Here is an 18,649-nt window from a genome sequence, read left to right as displayed (position 1 = left end):
AGTTTATTACAAGTAGGCCACATTGGTTTAAACGTGAGCAGTAGCCCARTGCCAATGAATAAAAACATTGTAATTGTCCATATATTTTGAATGTTGTACACAAGTTTAAATCGGCCCRGCAAACAGACTCAGATTGCTCAGCATATAAATCTCTGATATTACCAGGTCAAAGGCCAGTAACTGCCTGGTGCAGACGAGTCCTCAGAGCCTCAATTCTGTGATTATTCCCTCTAAGCTCCCGGGAATGACGTACACTGCRGATGAGCAGTGTCAGATTCTTTTTGGACCAACTGCTTCCTTTTGCCAAGAAATGCAGGTAAGGCTCTGTCGGTGCTTGTACCACCTGATTTTTGTGTGAGAATAGCTTTTGTACATGTTTTTTATAGAATATACCCTTTGAAGTAACACATATACCCTCACTCTCCAAAAATTAATATGCACATTTTCAYTGATTTATCTTGTAAGTCTTGCTTTGGGTCTGCGACTATCCTGAGACATGCTTTATTGATACTTTCCTTGTACTTTAGAAACAGAAGATGTCATAGTGTTAAGACAGGCTGTTGCACCAAATGGAATATTTGCGATTTATTCCCCTGGGTCAAGCTTTCACGTGTAGGTTCCATTTCATTATGGTTTGGGAACTGAACTTCCATTTCTGACGGAATGTCACTATATATTAACCTTAAAAAGGCAGGTCTCCATGATTTTATGAACTAATGCTAGTAGAAATCTGATTGAAGAAGCAGTTTAAGAATGCGTTTTACAGAGAAAAATTGACCTTTTTTAACAACAACAGGAGATACTAAAAATGTTGGATGTCCTTAAGGCATTAATCARGACAAGATGGGAAGGTGAAATAAAAATACACAAAGAGTATGGATTGATAGAGCAGGGACTAGAGGAACCRTGAAATAAAGTCTCGTCAGACCCAGTGGGCAGATAGCCTGGAAAGGTTAGGAATATTACCTAGGAAAACAGAAGTCCTTTATCCTTCAGTTCTTCAGTTCCCTTCATGTTTTGTATTTGGACTTAGTACTGTTTCTTCAGAGACTTTCAATGAGACTGTCTAAAAGATTCTCAGAGGAAACATCGCAATACATATATGACAAAGGCAACCTGAGAGTGGTATGGTTGAAGAGGAAAAAAAAGCCATAGGTTCCTGTTTCTTGTTTGAGCTGYCATATCAATAACATTTTCACTCTGGACATAAGCAGTAAAACTCAATGTCAAAATTCTACAAATGTTCCTCATTAGTTCTGAGTGCTTTTTTTCATTAACTTCAACCTGTTTATTACTTTTCAGTASGTTGTTTTCAATTGCACAGTGTAATTTCTGTTTTTTATTCTCTAGAAGCCTATTTTGAAAAAGAAAATGATAGAATTTTAATATTTCCTGTATTTTTCTTTAACAATTACAGAGTTCTTAAAAGTAATTGAAGAAAGATACAAACATCAAGACTTGCTATTGCATAATACCTTTATATGCTTTTCATTTCTCTGGATAAATCCCTGACTTACTACCCTTGTGTTTTGTTCTAATTCAGATATTTAAATTCASATAGTCAGCTGGTCCTGTGCATGTTGTATTTTGTTCATAGACGCAGTGAATATTCTTTTTTCAACATCCTGACTCTGAGGTTTTTTTGGTTTACATAATAATTTTAGAAATATTAGGAAACGAAATTCAGTGAATATTACCCAGGTAGTGTTCAACTTTTTGCACAGAGATTACTTAGGCTGTAGGTGCCCATAGCTAATTGTCTATTCTAATTGGTATTCTGTAGGTAAGAGGACACCTTTCAGGTAAATCACTTATTTTCATCTAAATAAATCCTTCTGATTTTTCCTATTTCCTGGATCATTGCTTTATATTTATATTTACTGTAAAACAATCAGAAAATTCCTATTAAATATTATTAATATACCACTGTAATTTAAATCCAAGTGTGATATCAGTTTGCAGTGAAGGAAGAATATRGTTATGATGCAAAACAATACAAAAGGCCTGTGTTCTTTTCAGCTGTTCTTTTTTTCCTGACAAACTGCAATGTTTGCAAACTGCAATTTTAGTTCTTGTCATCAAAACCAAGTGTGTTACTTGATAACTTTACAGTCTTAAGAGTTAGAAAAAGACGGCTGAATAACAGTTTCTGAGAGGAGACCGAGAGGAAGAATCTTCAGTTTTTCCAAAATCYTCTGCAAAACTGGCAGCAGTTTACTGGAAATTGTATAATGAATTATTGAACCAAGAAATTGTAATGAATTTTTAAGAACCTTGAATCTGTCAGAAATGACAATCAAATGAGTAAATGATACAAAGGACAAAATTGAGAAAAAATGGTCAGAGTAGTGAGGTAGAAGTTTTCCAAAGCTTCCTTGATGACCTCTGTAAAGTCATCGTGCTGGTTTTCCTCTGTATTCTTTTGTGTGTAAGCAAAATTTGTACTTTTTTCCTTCCTCCCTATAAAAAAATCCAAGAAACTTGATCCTCAGTTTCTAGGCTTGAAGAGGTAGTTACAGTGAGCTTAGGCACTGTCTTCAGATATCCTTTTGTTCCCTGCTGTGGGTCTTAGGTCTGTCTCTTCCTTTAAGGGAGTTCACTACTATTCCAATGAGATATAGACTTTCTAAATAATAGAAATAAATTTTTTATGGTAAAGAGAAAACTCAGAGCAATGGATAGAGCATTCTATCAACTCTATTCTTATCAGAGATGATAAGAAAGTAATCCTCTTATGTGGCTTTTTGTATGTATGAAGATAAAGGAAGAAAAAAAATGTTGCCATTTGAATTAGGCTAGAACCAACATTTAGACTTTCCAGAAATTCTTCGTGAGTTCTAGCACATGGACTATGCAGCACCAACATCATCTAACTGTGAAGCACTATGTGAAGCACTATTACTCCATAGCTCATTTTATTATCTTCTTAAAAATAAAAAGACATTAGACACAAATAACAAATATGTTGAATCTAACCTTGCAAATCATTGCATTTTATTTAATATGAGGATGACTCAAATTTCCCTGTGTTGATTGTGCAAATTGTTGTAGCTGTCTTTGGAGAAGTCAACATTTGACTTTTGAAAACTGAATATAGGATTTCATTAGTTGCTATAACAATTTATTACAGTAATTATTTAATTATGCATAGGCAACCACTGAATATTCCATGATATCCAGAGTACTTCTTCTAATCTCTCTACAGTCTCTCCTACTCTGCCAGTAACTGGCAGTTTATTATGGTTATAGTTGTTGTCCACAAGCCAGGAAATGAGAGAAACACACTCCTTGAAGGTTCATTTAAATGTCAGTAAATCCAACAATTTATAGCCCAGGATTTCTTGGACATGTTCTACTTGCTGAAGAGTTCATGCACTTCAGTATAACTGTGTAAAAGATAAATTATGAACTATATCACAATCATATGTTTTTTTGGGACTGGAAGAATATTTGATGAGCAGAATTCCWTATGGTCTTCCACATTGAGCAACCGTGTTTCATATAAAACAGCTATTCAATTAAGAAAACAATTGGATAATTATAAAAATAATCTTAATTTTACAAATATTAGTGGTACAATTAATAGTGCATTTCCGCTGAGATGTGATTTTCTATAGTTGTTATTCCCGAAGAGCACTTCAGGCAGGCATTTTACAGTCACATTGCATGGCAACACTGAGAAGTACTAAAAATGCCAATGATTTTCCCTTGCTATCAAGAATTCCTCTTTGTAATTTAACTTAATGACTGATACAAAGAACTGAAGGGACGACTGAGGTCCTTCTTCTGTATTTTCCTGAGCCACTCCCACTCCCCTTTTATAAATGATGTCCAGACTTTATTTTTTCCTTTACATTTTTATTTCAAAGACTTCTTTTGTCATGTCCTAAGTGAAATTTTTAGACCTAGGAAAGCATGAGTGCATCTCCAGACTGGAGATTTATACTGTGTCTCCATGCTTACCTTGTAAGGGAGCCAAGTTTGCTTTTATACCCATGATGTCCCATGCAAGAAACAATTGGATCCTAACATTGTTTCACATAACAGATAGTGAGATCATGGCCCAGAAGTAGTTCTTGATGATTAAATGGGATTGTAAAAATTGACAATTTAATACAATTTTTGAACTATTTAATATTGGCTTTTAAGATTAAAGTCCAGGATGTGAATGCTATCTGGTCAGTTCCACTAAAACAATTCTTGTCATAACACAGCTGTGATCTTTGAGAAGTAGGAGACTGGTTATATTTCATGGTGATTTTTAAGCCTTTTCAGGGAAAGATCACAATGAAAAGAACAAAAGAAATGGAAATATTCAAGTCCTGGTGAAATATCTGTCCTCATCTCAAACACCACATTTTAAACAATCTTGACACACAGTCTTGCACACTGTTTTAAAATTCTGTTTTTATCTCTGGTCATTGCTCTCAACTGAATTTTCTTTCCGTATATGTATATGTATATGATAGGAAGTGCATCCTTCTGATTCACCTAGACCTGCCTCGCTATTATAACTTAAAAAAAMCCAAACTGGCACAAAACACCCACAGAACTTAAAAGTTGGAATGACCTCTGCTATTTCTGTAGAACATTGTTCTTTTATAATTTATTTACAAGCTTTTGCTGTTACAAACTCACAATTAACACATTCTTTTAAAAAAATGTCCTTTGTGTGTGCTTGACAGTTATTTTGTTTTCCAGTGTACACATAAAGAAATATTTTACAGATTGTGAATGGTCTAATATCACAATAATAAGGTTTTAGTTTCAAATAACTATTCCTTCCCTTGGCTAATCTAGAAAGCTGTAATGGCTGTTGAACTGTACCTATCATAGATAACTAGTAAATCTTGGTGTATATTAGCTGAGCTATCCTGATCTTGACTGAAGAAACTTTCTACTCAGAGGAGTGAAATGGTGTAGAAATGTACTCCCTGATTTTGGAGTGATTGTAACATTGACACTGGCCTCCAGATTTCTGTTAGTTTTCAAATCAGTCCTGATCTTCACTGCTAGTTGCTAATGAAAAATCCACATTGGGATCATAGTCTTTCCCCAGCGTTACACAGAAATCCTTAAATATCAAAAGTTAAATGCTGGCAGTAATGCCCATGCCTCGTACCTCTGCAACAGAAATGGTGTCTGAACAGTAGCTAAAGAATCTATTTGTGATTTGACTGAGATGAAAAGACCAGAAAAAATACTAAAAAGTAATGCACCAATTTTAGTAATTCCGTACCTGCTTTTTCTTGGGTTTGGGGAGTATTAAAGTTGACGATGAAATGCTATACTAATATTGAATGTTTATTTTAACGATTGGTGAGGAGAGTGTTTTTACAATGCAGTACACTTTAAGCTGCTAGCACTTTCTATCTGRGGAAGTTAGGCTTGTGGGAGGTGGTATACAAGTATTTGTAGAAACACGCAGATGTATACAATGCATATTGGCAAGCGAAGTATCGTGATTTGATTTACTTGATTTAGTTTACACAGCTCAAGTATGTCTCTGTGCTTAGGTACCCAAATTCCCCAGACCCTGAAAATATTACTTGCTTCTCTATATCTAAAAAAGTTGTTTCTTGATTTGTGAAGAACCTTTTGTTGTAAGTCATTTTGCAATCATATGCAAGTGCAGTTAAGCATAAGAATGAAGTATATAGGACAGAAAAAGGATAATGTACTTAAAAATGTGATGACACATAAGAAAATTTTACTCTATTTTTTGAAAACTTGAATAAATCTGGATGGCTTTTCCACCATTGTAGTCATTCATCAATGGAGATTGAAAGATATGAAAAAAAATTAATTAGGAGCATTAAATTAACATGTATTTTGTGGAGTAGTTCCAATAGTATGTCGCTCATTTCATAATTGGTATTGAAGCCCTTTGTTATGAACAACTGATACTCTATCTCAATACTGTTGTCATCGTCTACATTGTTTAAAAAACAATGAACAAAAACAGAATTGCAGTTTGTTACTTTAAAAATGCTTACTGAAATTACCCAGGAGAAGGATAGGACTTCTGTAACTGCTTTTTGGAATCATGCATGAGCTGGTTGTTGTCTTGTTAGCTCAGCTTCTGCGAAAAACTGTTACAGGATGAATCACGAGTGAGTCTGACTGCTGCCATTCTGTCTCTCGTTTCTGTAAAGTGCTTCAGACCTCTACAATGACTTTTTTTGATAACTGATGTTAAAGACATTTTTACATGTGCAAGATTCCCTTTGGARCTGCCCTGTTCCTTGGTTCACACAAAATCTTTCTTGAATTACGTTTTGTCTGCTTTTAGTCATTTTTCAAGGTAGCATAAGATTTATCACACGTTTTTCATGTTTAGTGTAAAAGGCACAGAGACTCTTACTGGGTGTACCAATATAACAGATCATTTCACTCAGAAAAAGCAGGTCTTTTGCAACCCTGATCTAAAAAATCCCAGCTGTTCTTTATCTTTCATCCTCCTTGCAACCCATCCCCCTCTCCTGATCCTTCTTGCTGCTCTTTGGGTGATGCACRTATTGTGGAGAATCACTGTGCATATGCAATAATATTCAGGCCCCAGTTCAGCCGCACATGAGCTCTCTTCACTTCTTCATGGTTTATTGGTAAGGGGCGAACAGACAGGAGGAGAATGAAGTCGTGACTAAAAACCATGGGAGAAGGAGGTCTTTTAGAGAAAAATAGGGAAAGCCGCCAAGAAAATTCAGGGAAATGTGAGCCAGCATCCTACAAGACTGTGCTTACTTGTGGAAAAAAGTAAAAACTCTTTTGTTCTGATACTTCAGAGGGACAGAATGAGCAGCTTTTCTTTCCATCTCTAAAATTCACTACTGGCTTGCACTCCTGTCATCTCCCTTCTCTTCTTTCTAGCAAAAATACTTCATTTGTTAGATTACTTTGCAGCTTCTTTGTGGAGATCAGGTTCAATGGCCTTTGTAATTTTTTTTTTCCTAGAGTAATAAATGAATTATGGAGGACTTATGAATCATTGGAAGAGCATGGTAGCAGCAGTCATTGGGATGGTACCAACWAGAGGGATCTGGAAGTCCTAGAGAGGCATGATCAGTAAAAGTCAAAGCAGACTCCATCCACTTGGGTTTTTTTGCGTGTTTAATGTGTCTTTAAATGTGCTTCAGTACCATCAAACTGATAACATTATGGCAACATTAGTGGTCTGCATGCAGAAAGTAATTTTGCRTGACAGATTTTGTGCCTAATCTTTCTTTGGTTTGCAGCATGTCATTTGCACTGGTTTGTGGTGTAAGGTGGAAAGYGAGAAGGAATGCAAAACTAAACTGGATCCACCAATGGATGGAACAGACTGTGACACTGGAAAGGTATGCCTCTGGTGAAAAAACACTATCAATTAAAATGAACATCTAACAGTCAAGGAAACTAATAGGTCTTTACACTTCTTTGAAGTTCCTGCTTGCCTCAATTATCATAAAAATAAACAGTGTACAGTTGAATGTATTATATGTGATATTTTATTATAGATATGAAGAAAGAACATTTCCCTAAAACTGGTGAATTGAAAAAAAAAGGTTAGCCAAAAAGACAGATGTTTCAATATTTATGCTATTTTATTTTAAATTCGTTCTCATTTTGTATCATGTTTATGAATAGAATGGAATTATTGCTCTTCTAACTCTAAATAGAAACTCAAACTTTCAAAGAGTTCTGGGCTATGATTTAAGATTTAGAAATAGTCTCTAGAAATAGATTGGTGTTAAAACTTTTCAAGACATGTTTTATCAAGAAATATTTATAATGTCAGTGAATGTAAAAGAATGACAAATGCCATTAAAAGCATGCCATCACAGACTAATTAAATGGTCACCCAAGTCAGACTTACATGAAATTAAAGAACTTTCCAATTCAAATCATCTTTTATCCTTCTATATATCTGTAAATGAACATAAGTAACTTCAAATAGATAACAGAGAAAGAGCATGCATATATCTTGGGATTTTCATGGTATTGTGCTGCCAGCAGTTTCCCACAGGAGTGATTTGCTGTTTGAGTCATACTACATTCACCAGGACTCTCATCTTTCTTCTAAAATCAAATCAATCAACTACGATAAAATGTTCAGATAATATAATCTTTCATGCTAAAGGAAAACCATCTTGTATTTCTGTTCCTATCTCTAAAGTAATGACAATAGCTTTGATATTTTAATGCTGATACATGTTTAGCTGATACTGTCTGGAATAAATCTCTGGAAGGTAACGGATGTCTTTTGTTTGAGATCACATTTTTTTTGCATTGTGTCTGGCCTGCCCATGCTATGGAATAAGAAAGCAGAACCTCTTACAAAGAATTACCCAGAATTATTGATTGTAATTAAAACGGCTCATTGAGCCAGGCTACAGATATACCTTATCTATAGCAGTAAAAAACTAAGCAGACATCACTAAAACATCCCAAGGGRTGAGAAAGAATTATTCTTCTTGTTTACTTTATTATCTGTCCAAGATGAGCTTCAGGTCACTGGCTTTGGGTGTTTTAGTGGAATTGTGGAGATGAAGTATTGTTTCTCTTRTGCTCCTCTTAGGATCTTAGGAAGTGATGGAAATGTCATTTGCAAAACCTGTCCAACTTCGTTTAGGTTTAAGTTAAGGATTTATAAGCACTCCACAKAGGGCAGATGATACGTCTATAGAAAAGTCCATATTTTACCTGGGGCAGTACCTTTAAATAACTATGAGCATTTTTGGCTTGAAATGTCCAGGAACATTACAAAATTTATAGTTTCTGGCTGTAAATCTAATATAAAGAAAAAGCCATCCGACATGAAGTGTTTTCAAAATTTGTAATGTGATCATGATTTAAGAGAGAAAATTAAGATTGTTTGATCAGTGAAGACCAGTTTGAAACTGTCAGTGGAAAAGGTTACCAGATAAGGATTTAGCACAGAGACTGAAAGTTATAGAAGTGTGTTCTAAAAGAAACAAAAGTCTTTATTGACTGCATTAGTGACACTTTTTATTTTGCTAGAAATATGAGACTTATTTCTGACTGTATCCATTGATGACAATAATTCACCAACAGTTCCGAATGCAAAAAGAAATTAGTTAGATTACTGATGTTTGTGACATTAACTATTCATTATCTATTTGTAGCCTCACTGTTTTGCTATTGCTGAATCACAGAATCATGCAATTGTTAAGGTTTGGAAATGCCTCTACTTCATAATACATGGACGGATATGAAGCTGGTATAATTCCACAAAACACTAATTTCTGCAGTGTTTATGATACTTTGTACAAGATACGGACATAAGTTGCAGAGCACAACAGTAGTGATTGGATAATTTTTGAGTGAGAAATTGCAGTTGTCCTGGGAAATAATACATGCATACAAGATCATTGAGTTTATTATTACTATTTAAATAAATGCAAGAAATTCTCTTGACTTTCTCAACASCAGCTTTTTGAAGCTTCCATCTTATCTTTGAATACAAGTTGTGAATAAAATCTCATTTTCTCTATTACTTGTAATATATCTTTCTATTGAAATTGTCACTGGATAATCAGGGTTCCTGCTGGTGGAACTGTCATGCTGAAAAAAACAAGTCCTGAAAACAGGCCTGGATGCTGTGCTGTGATCATCTGTGCAGTTCAGCTGGACAATGATCCCTGTAATAGGTTTGGGCTGGACCCCAAAATGCTTTCTTAGGCAGTGCCCAGTCTTGGCTGAAGGGAGACAGCATAGTCTGGATACCATTTCTAGGAGGCATCCCTTATTGGAAATGAACCTTTTGAGGTTGAGGACAGGAATTGAACCTGCTCTTTGGCCACTTAACCAGAGGAAGGTCTCCGGCTGTTGCATTTACTACCACAGATAAATAGCTTTGAAGAACACTAGGCAAAAATACATCAGACTGATATGAGAACTATGTATGTATTGCACCAAATGTTTATATTGTGCTTCCTATGTGCTTGTGGAGAAGTGAGTTGTCTTGAAAATGCCTTGAGTTGTCTACCTAAGAGATGAATTTTCCTCTAGTGGTGTAAAGCTGGAGATTGTATCAATCGGACCTCTTTTGCGGAGCACATGGAGGGGGAGTGGAGCGCCTGGAGCACTTGTAGCCGTACTTGCAACACTGGAATCAGCAGTCGACAGCGCAAATGCCCTGGGTAAAAATGCATTCAGGTTTACATTGCTGTTCATCAGAATTCCTGAACAGAATTGGCATGACTACAGGAATCCGTGAAGATTTAGTAGCCTTTCCCTAAGCAATTAATTCTTTATGAATATTGGAAAACACTTAGAAGCATAGGTATTTCAGGTTTTTTGTTGCATGGCAACCCTGTTTTTTATCTTTCCTGTTTCTGCCAAGAATCTAGACAACAGGAGAATAAAACTTCCTTTTTAAGCTTCACCTGAAGAAGTAACAGAAACTTAAACTCCTAATTTCTGACTTGCAGATAGTGTGTAATTCTACTTTTCAAATTTTTTAACTAGAGAAGGCTTCTGTGTATCATCTGAAGAACTAAGGATTTGAAAGTTTTATAAAAAGGTCTTTCTAGCAGTTTCACAGACTTTTAGATAGACTCTATGGAAACAGAGTTTGGATTCCCTGTCTTGTGAAATGAAAACCTTATGCCATTGGAGATAAAAAAATAGTACAACAAAAGGGGGAAATGAAGAATCATGGAAGACAGTATAGCAGATTTTGGGGCAGAATGACCCAAAAAAAGATTTTAAAAGATAAATCTGCATAAATAATGTTGAGGAAAAAGTGGATATGGATATACAAAACTACTTAACAGGAATTTAGATATACAGAATGCTTTCATAGTTCACGCCACCTAAACATCACTTTCAGCTGTATGCCTTAAAGCTGTTCCTAGAATTTAAAGATGTCTTAATTTAACTCTCATTAATTCATTTTTCCAGGCAAGGTTCCAGTTAATTAGCTCCAGTTTCTGCAGTTCACTCCTCTTTTGCATTTATTCATTAAGACCTGCAAGCACAACTGGAGTGACCAAAAAGAAAGAAAGCATTTGTCTGAACCCCGTAACACCACACTTGTAGAAAAAGTAGCAAATCTGCAGATGTTGCTTCCTTTCAGTAGCCTCTTTGGCTCAGCCTAGAYAGAGAAAAATCATCTCAACTCCATCAAAACTGCAGCTGGGGTTCTCCTTGCTGAGCACTCCTACTAGTCCTAGTGTTTCCTTGGGGCTAAGCATAAATTATGTCTTAGCAACCATCACTCCTTTCATGTAATGTAACCAGTGCAAAGAGAAGGCAAACATGTTTTGTTTCATGACTTCGATATTTTCTGGGTGATCTTTTCATGTTAAGTGTCAACAAAAAATCTGCTAGTTTGAATTTGTGCCTAGCATAAATAAACTATATGTAAGTTTGACAAAATATTGCCAACAGTAAAGGGTTGTATTTATGCCATCTTTTCTAGTTCAGGCCTTGAAGGAGAGTGTCATGGGCCCACAATGCAATACAGGGTGTGTGAAAATCCTTCTTGTCCTGCTGGTGTGCCTGCCTTTAGGGACTGGCAGTGCCAAGCTTTCAGTGTCAGATCCTCATACCAGAAGCACGTGCATCAATGGCAAGCTGTCATTGATGATGGTAAGTATAAACCACCTGCCTTGTTCTTATCATCTGCTTGTATGGCTCATATCTTTTTGATGTTGTTGGTTAAGAAAGGTATGGTTAAAACTACAGCAAACAAACAAGCCTCAAGCCCAGTATTTTTGGCAAGCTATTTTAATTTCATATACAGGACTTAGTGGTACTTCCGTATGCTTTAGAATCTGTTGTCTTTTATTCCTTTTGAATTTGTCCTTCTTGATGTGTAATAAATGCATTTGAATGAAAACCAAGTTTCAGCTTTTTCCAACTTAATCAGAATTTTAGTATAAAATTACTCAGAAATATAGCTTTCTGGAGTAATGCTCTATAATTGAACATGCATATATCAGTTAGATTTTTTACCTACAAAGCCAAAAAGACAACTAAGATATTGTGAGCCTCTGTTTCTGAGGAAGGAGAGAGCTTCTATCTTAACATTGTGATGTATTTCGCATACATCATATTGTGATGTATTTCACATACAGTGCTTGATTTTGGCAGCAATCTGTGTGTAATATGTACTATATATCTGTGTGTAATATGTACATTTAGGTAAGATTTTTTATAAATGCTAACAGCTATTGCATGCAAAGTTCTGKCATACTGTATGCATGCTTCCATGCAACAAACTTGCTTTCATTCCTTATCATTAGGAAAATGCTCAAATGGGAGTTTAGTACAATCAAATTTATGTTATCTGCAACAACAATGTTGGTGCAAAACTTCAGTGACTAGAAAACGAATTCCTTCTTGCTAGAAATGTGAACAATAGGTGTCATCTCACTGAATTTTCTGTAAGTTTTTGTGGTTAAATTTATTTACATTAAAACATACAAAGAAAAAATCACAACAAAAAAAACCCATATCAGTTGACTTGAGAAATAACCCAATTCATAGCAGCCTGTAATAAAGAAAATCCTAGAATGACACAGGACTACTGTAAGTGTGTGTTACCAAATTTTTAATAGTTTATTACTGTAACTTGTTTTAACTSCTGAAACAATTTGTCAGAACCCATTAAAAAGCATAGAAGGCTTTTTGCTATTTGCAGCTATTGCTGCTTTTTGTTGGTTTTGCTATCAACATATAATATATGCCTTACTAAAGAAGGTTGTTTTCTTTCTTCTGAGACTTTTCTCAAGGTGTCAGAATGAAAGCTTGTGATGCTGTTTTCCTTAGGCCTTTATGTTAGCTCATTTCATTGTAAGAAACATTCTCTCTAACTTCTACGTGGGTACTTATCAAGTCAGTTTTGTTTTACTGAATTTAATTTTAGCTCAGGGACACATGGTTTATATCCTAAAGGATTTAAATATTTAAGTTTGACTTTGAATAATTGGATTACATACAGATGTAAAAATCTTGACAACTCTCCTGTCCTGTGTTAACGAGTATAGATTGTTGCATTCATCTGACTTTGTAAGAGTGATCTTACCGTCAGGAGARACAAAAGTGGATACTGGCCAAAGAATTTCAGTATTCCAATATAGATTTTTTCCAAATCTTTAATTGTTTGCTCTCTTAGTGGACACTAACTATGCACCATGTCCAAAATAGTTGCTATATTTGAATGAGATCTCCTATACTCTGTTGATGTTGTCTAGTGTTGTTTAGTTGCTGTCTCTTTGAGTTCAGTGYCTTTAAAATAATGTTTAGGTCATCAATTGCATATTCCTTTAAAAAATGCTGATCCATGCTCAAAGCCCCCAGGGAACATTGAGGTTACCRTTTAAGGAGTATAACAGGAATGCAGAGGGCACAAACTCAGGCAGCTTCTTAGCTGGAGAAGGCTTGTGTCTGACTAGCTTCACATGTTGGCAGAAGAGATCACATCTGTTTGTACCGGTCCTCTAGTGAAACCCTGAGGCTCTGTTAATTTTAGTAATTTAAATGTGCCCAGACCACTCCGTTGTGTAAGTCAGCTGGCACAAAAGTCCTCTGTCTGTACTTTTCTACTCTTTTGTATGCTAAAACTACTTTTTTGAAAACAGTCCTTTGCAGATGGTAATTTCCAGTCTAGACTGAGCTAGTACTAGTTAGCACATGCAAAAAAATGTGGCATAGACTGTTTTACAGTTCAGCTGTATAGACAGTAGAATTCCAGTGCCCCTGAATGTTTCCTGGAACTGTTTAATTTACTAATAAAAAAGCACTCCAGGAATCTAAGTCAGTATGAAGTCAGAGTGGCATAGATYGTGTCCAAGAGAAATCAGTTTCAGGTTCAGGATTGACTTTATCCTTTCAAAAATCTGCAACAGATTTAGGARGAAGTTCTAAGTCAGTACATTTGTGAACAAAGGTATGAAAAAATCCTGTTATTTTGTACACAGTTGACCACCTAGAAGAGATTTAGTTTCTGTTACTTGCTATTAGTTTYACAGGGATGAAATAAAATTAATTGTTTATAAATGAGGCCATTAGCAATACATGAATAAATAGGATTTTACTACATTTTTATGCTTTTTCATAATTATAAGTKATTTGCAGAATGTTTTAGAAATGKAGGAGAAAATGGCTTGGACTTCATAAAGATGTTAGAAAGAATGTTTCCAGCGGGTTTATGCTCTTTTCTTGTTTTTTTTTTTTATGTGGATTTTGTAAATTCATATATTTTCTTCCCAGGGTATGTCAGTTGCTTCATTTTTTTTTCTCCTTGACCTGCGTAGTTAGGAAGTCTGGAAAGTGTTAAGTTTCTTTTTTGACCAATATTTATGATCTGCCAAAAATATAGGAGAATGAAAGTATAGATTACAACCAAAATATTCCAACAGCTGTAATGCGTATATTCTTAATTGCAACAATGAGCATGACATGAGTACTGTGTAGGCCAAGTTTATAGCAACAATGTGCTGTAGGAAGAAAAGGCCCAAGTTATTCAAACACCTAAGAAATAGATAAAAATCTTTCATTTTTTCTCTGTATCTAAAATAACTTCTTATGCTAACGTAGATACATGCCACACAGATAAGTAGCTATCAGTTTTAACAGTAGTGTTGATAATTCTGTGTTTCTAAAATTCCCTTCTTCTTGTGTGTWTTTCTGTCCATTGCTGCTACAGAAAAGCCATGTGCCTTATTCTGTTCACCAGCTGGAAAGGATCAACCTGTTCTTCTAACAGAAAAGGTGATAGATGGGACTTCCTGTGGCCAGCACGGTCTAGATGTCTGTGCAGAYGGTAGATGCCAGGTATGAATTACTTCTTTCTATCTGAAAATAGAAGCACACACCAAGAATACATTTATGTTAGACTTTAAGAGGCTTTTATTTCATATTAGGCCAGCATGTATTAATTTTATTGTTGTTGTCAAGTGTCATGAACCAATGCTTGAGATTGCACATAAAGTCAGATCACACACACCAATAGCAGCCTGGAAAGGAGGGGGTGGGATGCACCACCATATCAAGCTACCTCTGATACTAACTCATAGCAATGTATCTAACATAATAATGTGGAGGTCCTTGAATAAACTTTGTTTTAAAGTGAATGCTTTTTAGCAAAACACGGATACAATTTATATTTACATGTCCTAGATCTGTTTATTTTCTTTTCAGAATAAGATCTTAGGCTGCCATTAACAGCACTTTACCTTTGTGAGCATAGCAAAGAGCCGTATTTTGAGTAGAAAGCAGGAGAGACTGAGCAGTCACTGAGCACTGTGGGGCTTGTGTGGCACAGTGGGTTGGAGAGAGCTGGTAAAGTTAGCCAACCAGGCAGGAAGAGTGAACGCAGCCATCTGCATAAAGTCCCAGGGGAGTTCTCTGCAGGACAGATCTCTGCATGTGAGCTAGTGCAACCCTCCTTTGGAGCAGGGCTGGGTCAGGTTGGCTAGACATCTTGCAGCTGGGCGAGATGCCTGATGCTCAGGCAACTGTATGAAAGACGTGGCCTCTGTCTAAATAGCTTTTATTTTCTTCCACAGAAATTTGGCTGTGATGGTATATTAGGATCTCTGGCTCGTGAAGATCATTGTGGTATATGCAATGGTAATGGAAAGTCGTGCAAAGTTATTAAAGGGGATTTTAACCATACCAGAGGAGCAGGTAATGCCTGTTTGTTTATTTCAAATACTAAGGGAACCAGTGGTTTGTAGATTACTTTGAGCACGGGGAAATTAAAAAAGCCGTATTTCTTAAAATTGGACAGATCCTCGAAAGGACTTCAGAGCTAACTTTTTTAAGATAGTAAGACATTGAAGATAAGTGTGCATGAGTGTTTTAATTATTTTTGTAAAATTATTGTACAGTGTTTCAGTTGCAAAATGAAGGWCATATCTTTCATTAAGTTACAGTCTTTCATACAAGAGCCTGATTTTTAAGGAATATGAGAAATTTGATTTATATTTATAGGAAATAGAGGAATTGGAGGTTTTTTTAGTGTTTAGATTCATTGAATATTCTTAGAAATAAATATCCAAAGTATGATCTGTTACCTAGAGTAATGTTATTAAACTAAGCCAGGTATTGACAGATCTTAAAGTCAAATAAGTGAATTAGTCTAATAGCTCTTCATTACTTTTGTTTTATACTAATTATAACATAGCCTAAGAGCCCATAGATTTTCTGTTGCAGAATGAACATGAGTTTTCCAAATAGTGCTGTGATCTGTCCTGTGAATGGGAATAACTGAGTGGTTCCAGTGCAATAACATTGACACAGTAGAGAATTGGAATCCTAATAATGTGCACCATGCACAACATATACAAGTCTTTTCTTTGAAAYAGCATTTGACTGGCTACTTTTAGCATTTTTTTGTCATTATACTTTCAGTTTCTTAAGTAGAAAATGTGCAGAATTTAAAGGTAGTAAATAAATCACATCAGAAAATACTGCAATAAGAGGCAGAGAGCCTATCTTTGAAAAATAAGGGAATTCAGTGCATTTTAGACTGAAGTATGGTACTTTAGGCGAGAGGAGAAAATTAGTGTCTGCCCCTCCGAAACTGAATGCAAGGCAAAGCAAGAATCCCAAACCCCAGATGAGTCTGGAGAACTGCRAGATATAAAAATCCAGCAAAATAGACTCCTGCTAATAAAATCACATTATATCAGCTCTCTTCTGTTCTAATATAAATACCCACCCACTTTCAAGTTTTTTCAGGGTGCTGTGTCAATCCTCAGTGTTGTGGTATTGCCATCTAAACTCCTGTGTAAGTTGCTTTCCTTCTCAAGAAGCTGTAAGCAATACTTAGAAAGTGCTATTAGGCGTTATTACCTGCTTTCATATTCCCATTTCAGGATTATTGAAGAAGTGTTGTAAATGCTAAGTATTTTGCTGTAGAATATCATTTAGCTACACATAATAAATGATTGGTATATTCTTCCCTTTGTGAAGATCACCTGCGTCATCTAAAATTTGGGTTTGTTTATTACAGCAGCCTGCATATTGTTTTCCACCTGCATTGTCTTTAAAGCAAATTTTTCAGCATCCTCTCTCAGTCCCACGTCACWGGAAAGCAATCTCAATTTGAAACAAATAATTAATAAATAGATCTCAAAACCAAAGCCTGTCATAACAGGGTTTGAATATGTTAAATCAAGAGGAAGATGAAGCAAAAAATATATGAAACAAACCAAAAACCAAGCGGTGGGAGGAAGCTTAGGTTTTAGTGCCATACCATTTGTCTTTACATGCTGAGTGAAGTTGGAATTCTTTTATGGTCATCTGGTAATCATGATGACACTGAACTACTTGGCCAGAGATAACTTCACCTGCTCCAGCCCCAATCTCCCAGCCTCAAAAATTCTTGTTATGTTTTACYGTGCTGTACTCTTTTAATTTTATATATAAATTTTAATTATTATCTATTACATACCATGCAAAGTTTCATAGTTTTTTTCAATTTTGCAAGAATATTCAAGRTACTGCTATATAAATTATAACTTGTTACATTTAATAAGTAAAATAGGAGAAAAGAAATGAGAAAAAGCACAAGTTGTACTTTTCTATGCTTTTCTATATTTCTGTTTAACTTGGTACATATGGTCTTGTGTCTAGGTTATGTGGAAGCTTTGGTGATACCTGCAGGAGCAAGGAGAATTAAAGTTGTGGAAGAAAAACCAGCTCACAGCTATTTAGGTAAAYAATACATGTGTTTTAGTCCTGTTTTATTTTAGTTAATGTCCTGTTTTGCTCAACACTGAAAAGCTAAACATGCTTTTTTGATTGAACAAAACTCTTGAGTAGAAAAACATATATGTGAAGAACTTGTCTCAAGAAAAGAAAGAATTTTTGTAGAACCATTTTCATGTAGGTCTTCTTTTGATCTTTCATCTCATCTTGTTTAGAGAGTATTTCAAATACTGCATTTAGTTTATTTTAAGAACTTCTGTGCGTACTTGCACAATTTCAGTGTTTCATATGRAAAGCACTTTAAAATTACTGAAAAGAATTTTAAGCTCAAGCATGAAATAATCGGTGCTCAGTCAACAACGAAACACACATTGGACAATGTATAGAAGTTCACTAACAAAGTCAAACAGAAGTTCTAAAATTAGACTGCCAAAGCAGAAAAGTATTTCTTTGCATTATTTTGAATTGTCTAAATCTTCAGTAGATAAACTTAATCACAGTGTTTTTTTCTTTTAGTTTTTCCATTTAAGTGAAATTGTCTTTTATAGATTAAGTTATATATATATAAAATAAATATATATATTTTAAGACATGTTTGAGCAGAGTGTTCTCAATACTTCAGTTGAGAGAATGTTAAAGATGGTGAACCTTAATTACAAGAGTTTAGGTTATCAATGAGTGACTGATGGTTTGTCTTGAGGCTTGCACCTTCCCAGGAGGTTTAGAGGTCTGTTCTCCAATGATCCACACACATGGATAAGTAGGAGTGTTGAAACGGTAACTGAAGTTTGTGTTTCTGTTTACATGTGAGACATTTGCATAATAGTATGATAGGTTTATACTGAATTAATGTGATTGGTTAGTGGAATATAACTATAGAAATTACTTACAGTCCAAACCCTGAAATTTTTTGTGCTAATCAGAAATGGGAGAAGCTTCATTTTAAGCTGAACTGAAGAAGTGGATTAGCTGTATCGTTATT

At 35.2% G+C, this 18,649-nt stretch overlaps 1 protein-coding gene across 1 annotated transcript in view; it reads left to right on the top strand.

Moving 5' to 3' along the window:
* Positions 1–18,649, top strand: part of ADAMTS19 (ADAM metallopeptidase with thrombospondin type 1 motif 19) — a 118,687-nt gene that overhangs the window by 69,475 nt on the left and 30,563 nt on the right. The window contains exons 10-16 of the mRNA XM_057385142.1: positions 166–316; positions 7,236–7,337; positions 10,012–10,142; positions 11,426–11,595; positions 14,657–14,784; positions 15,519–15,639; positions 17,593–17,673. Coding sequence (XP_057241125.1) covers positions 166–316; positions 7,236–7,337; positions 10,012–10,142; positions 11,426–11,595; positions 14,657–14,784; positions 15,519–15,639; positions 17,593–17,673 — 884 coding nt within the window. The remainder of the gene's footprint in view (positions 1–165; positions 317–7,235; positions 7,338–10,011; positions 10,143–11,425; positions 11,596–14,656; positions 14,785–15,518; positions 15,640–17,592; positions 17,674–18,649) is intronic.

This window comes from Malurus melanocephalus, unplaced genomic scaffold, assembly GCF_030028575.1.
Source record: "Malurus melanocephalus ecotype Western Australia unplaced genomic scaffold, MMel_1.1 scaffold_15, whole genome shotgun sequence".
NCBI lineage: Eukaryota > Metazoa > Chordata > Aves > Passeriformes > Maluridae > Malurus > Malurus melanocephalus.
The sequence above is the reverse complement of the archived record's forward strand: the minus strand, read 5'-3'. Positions and strand labels throughout refer to the sequence as shown.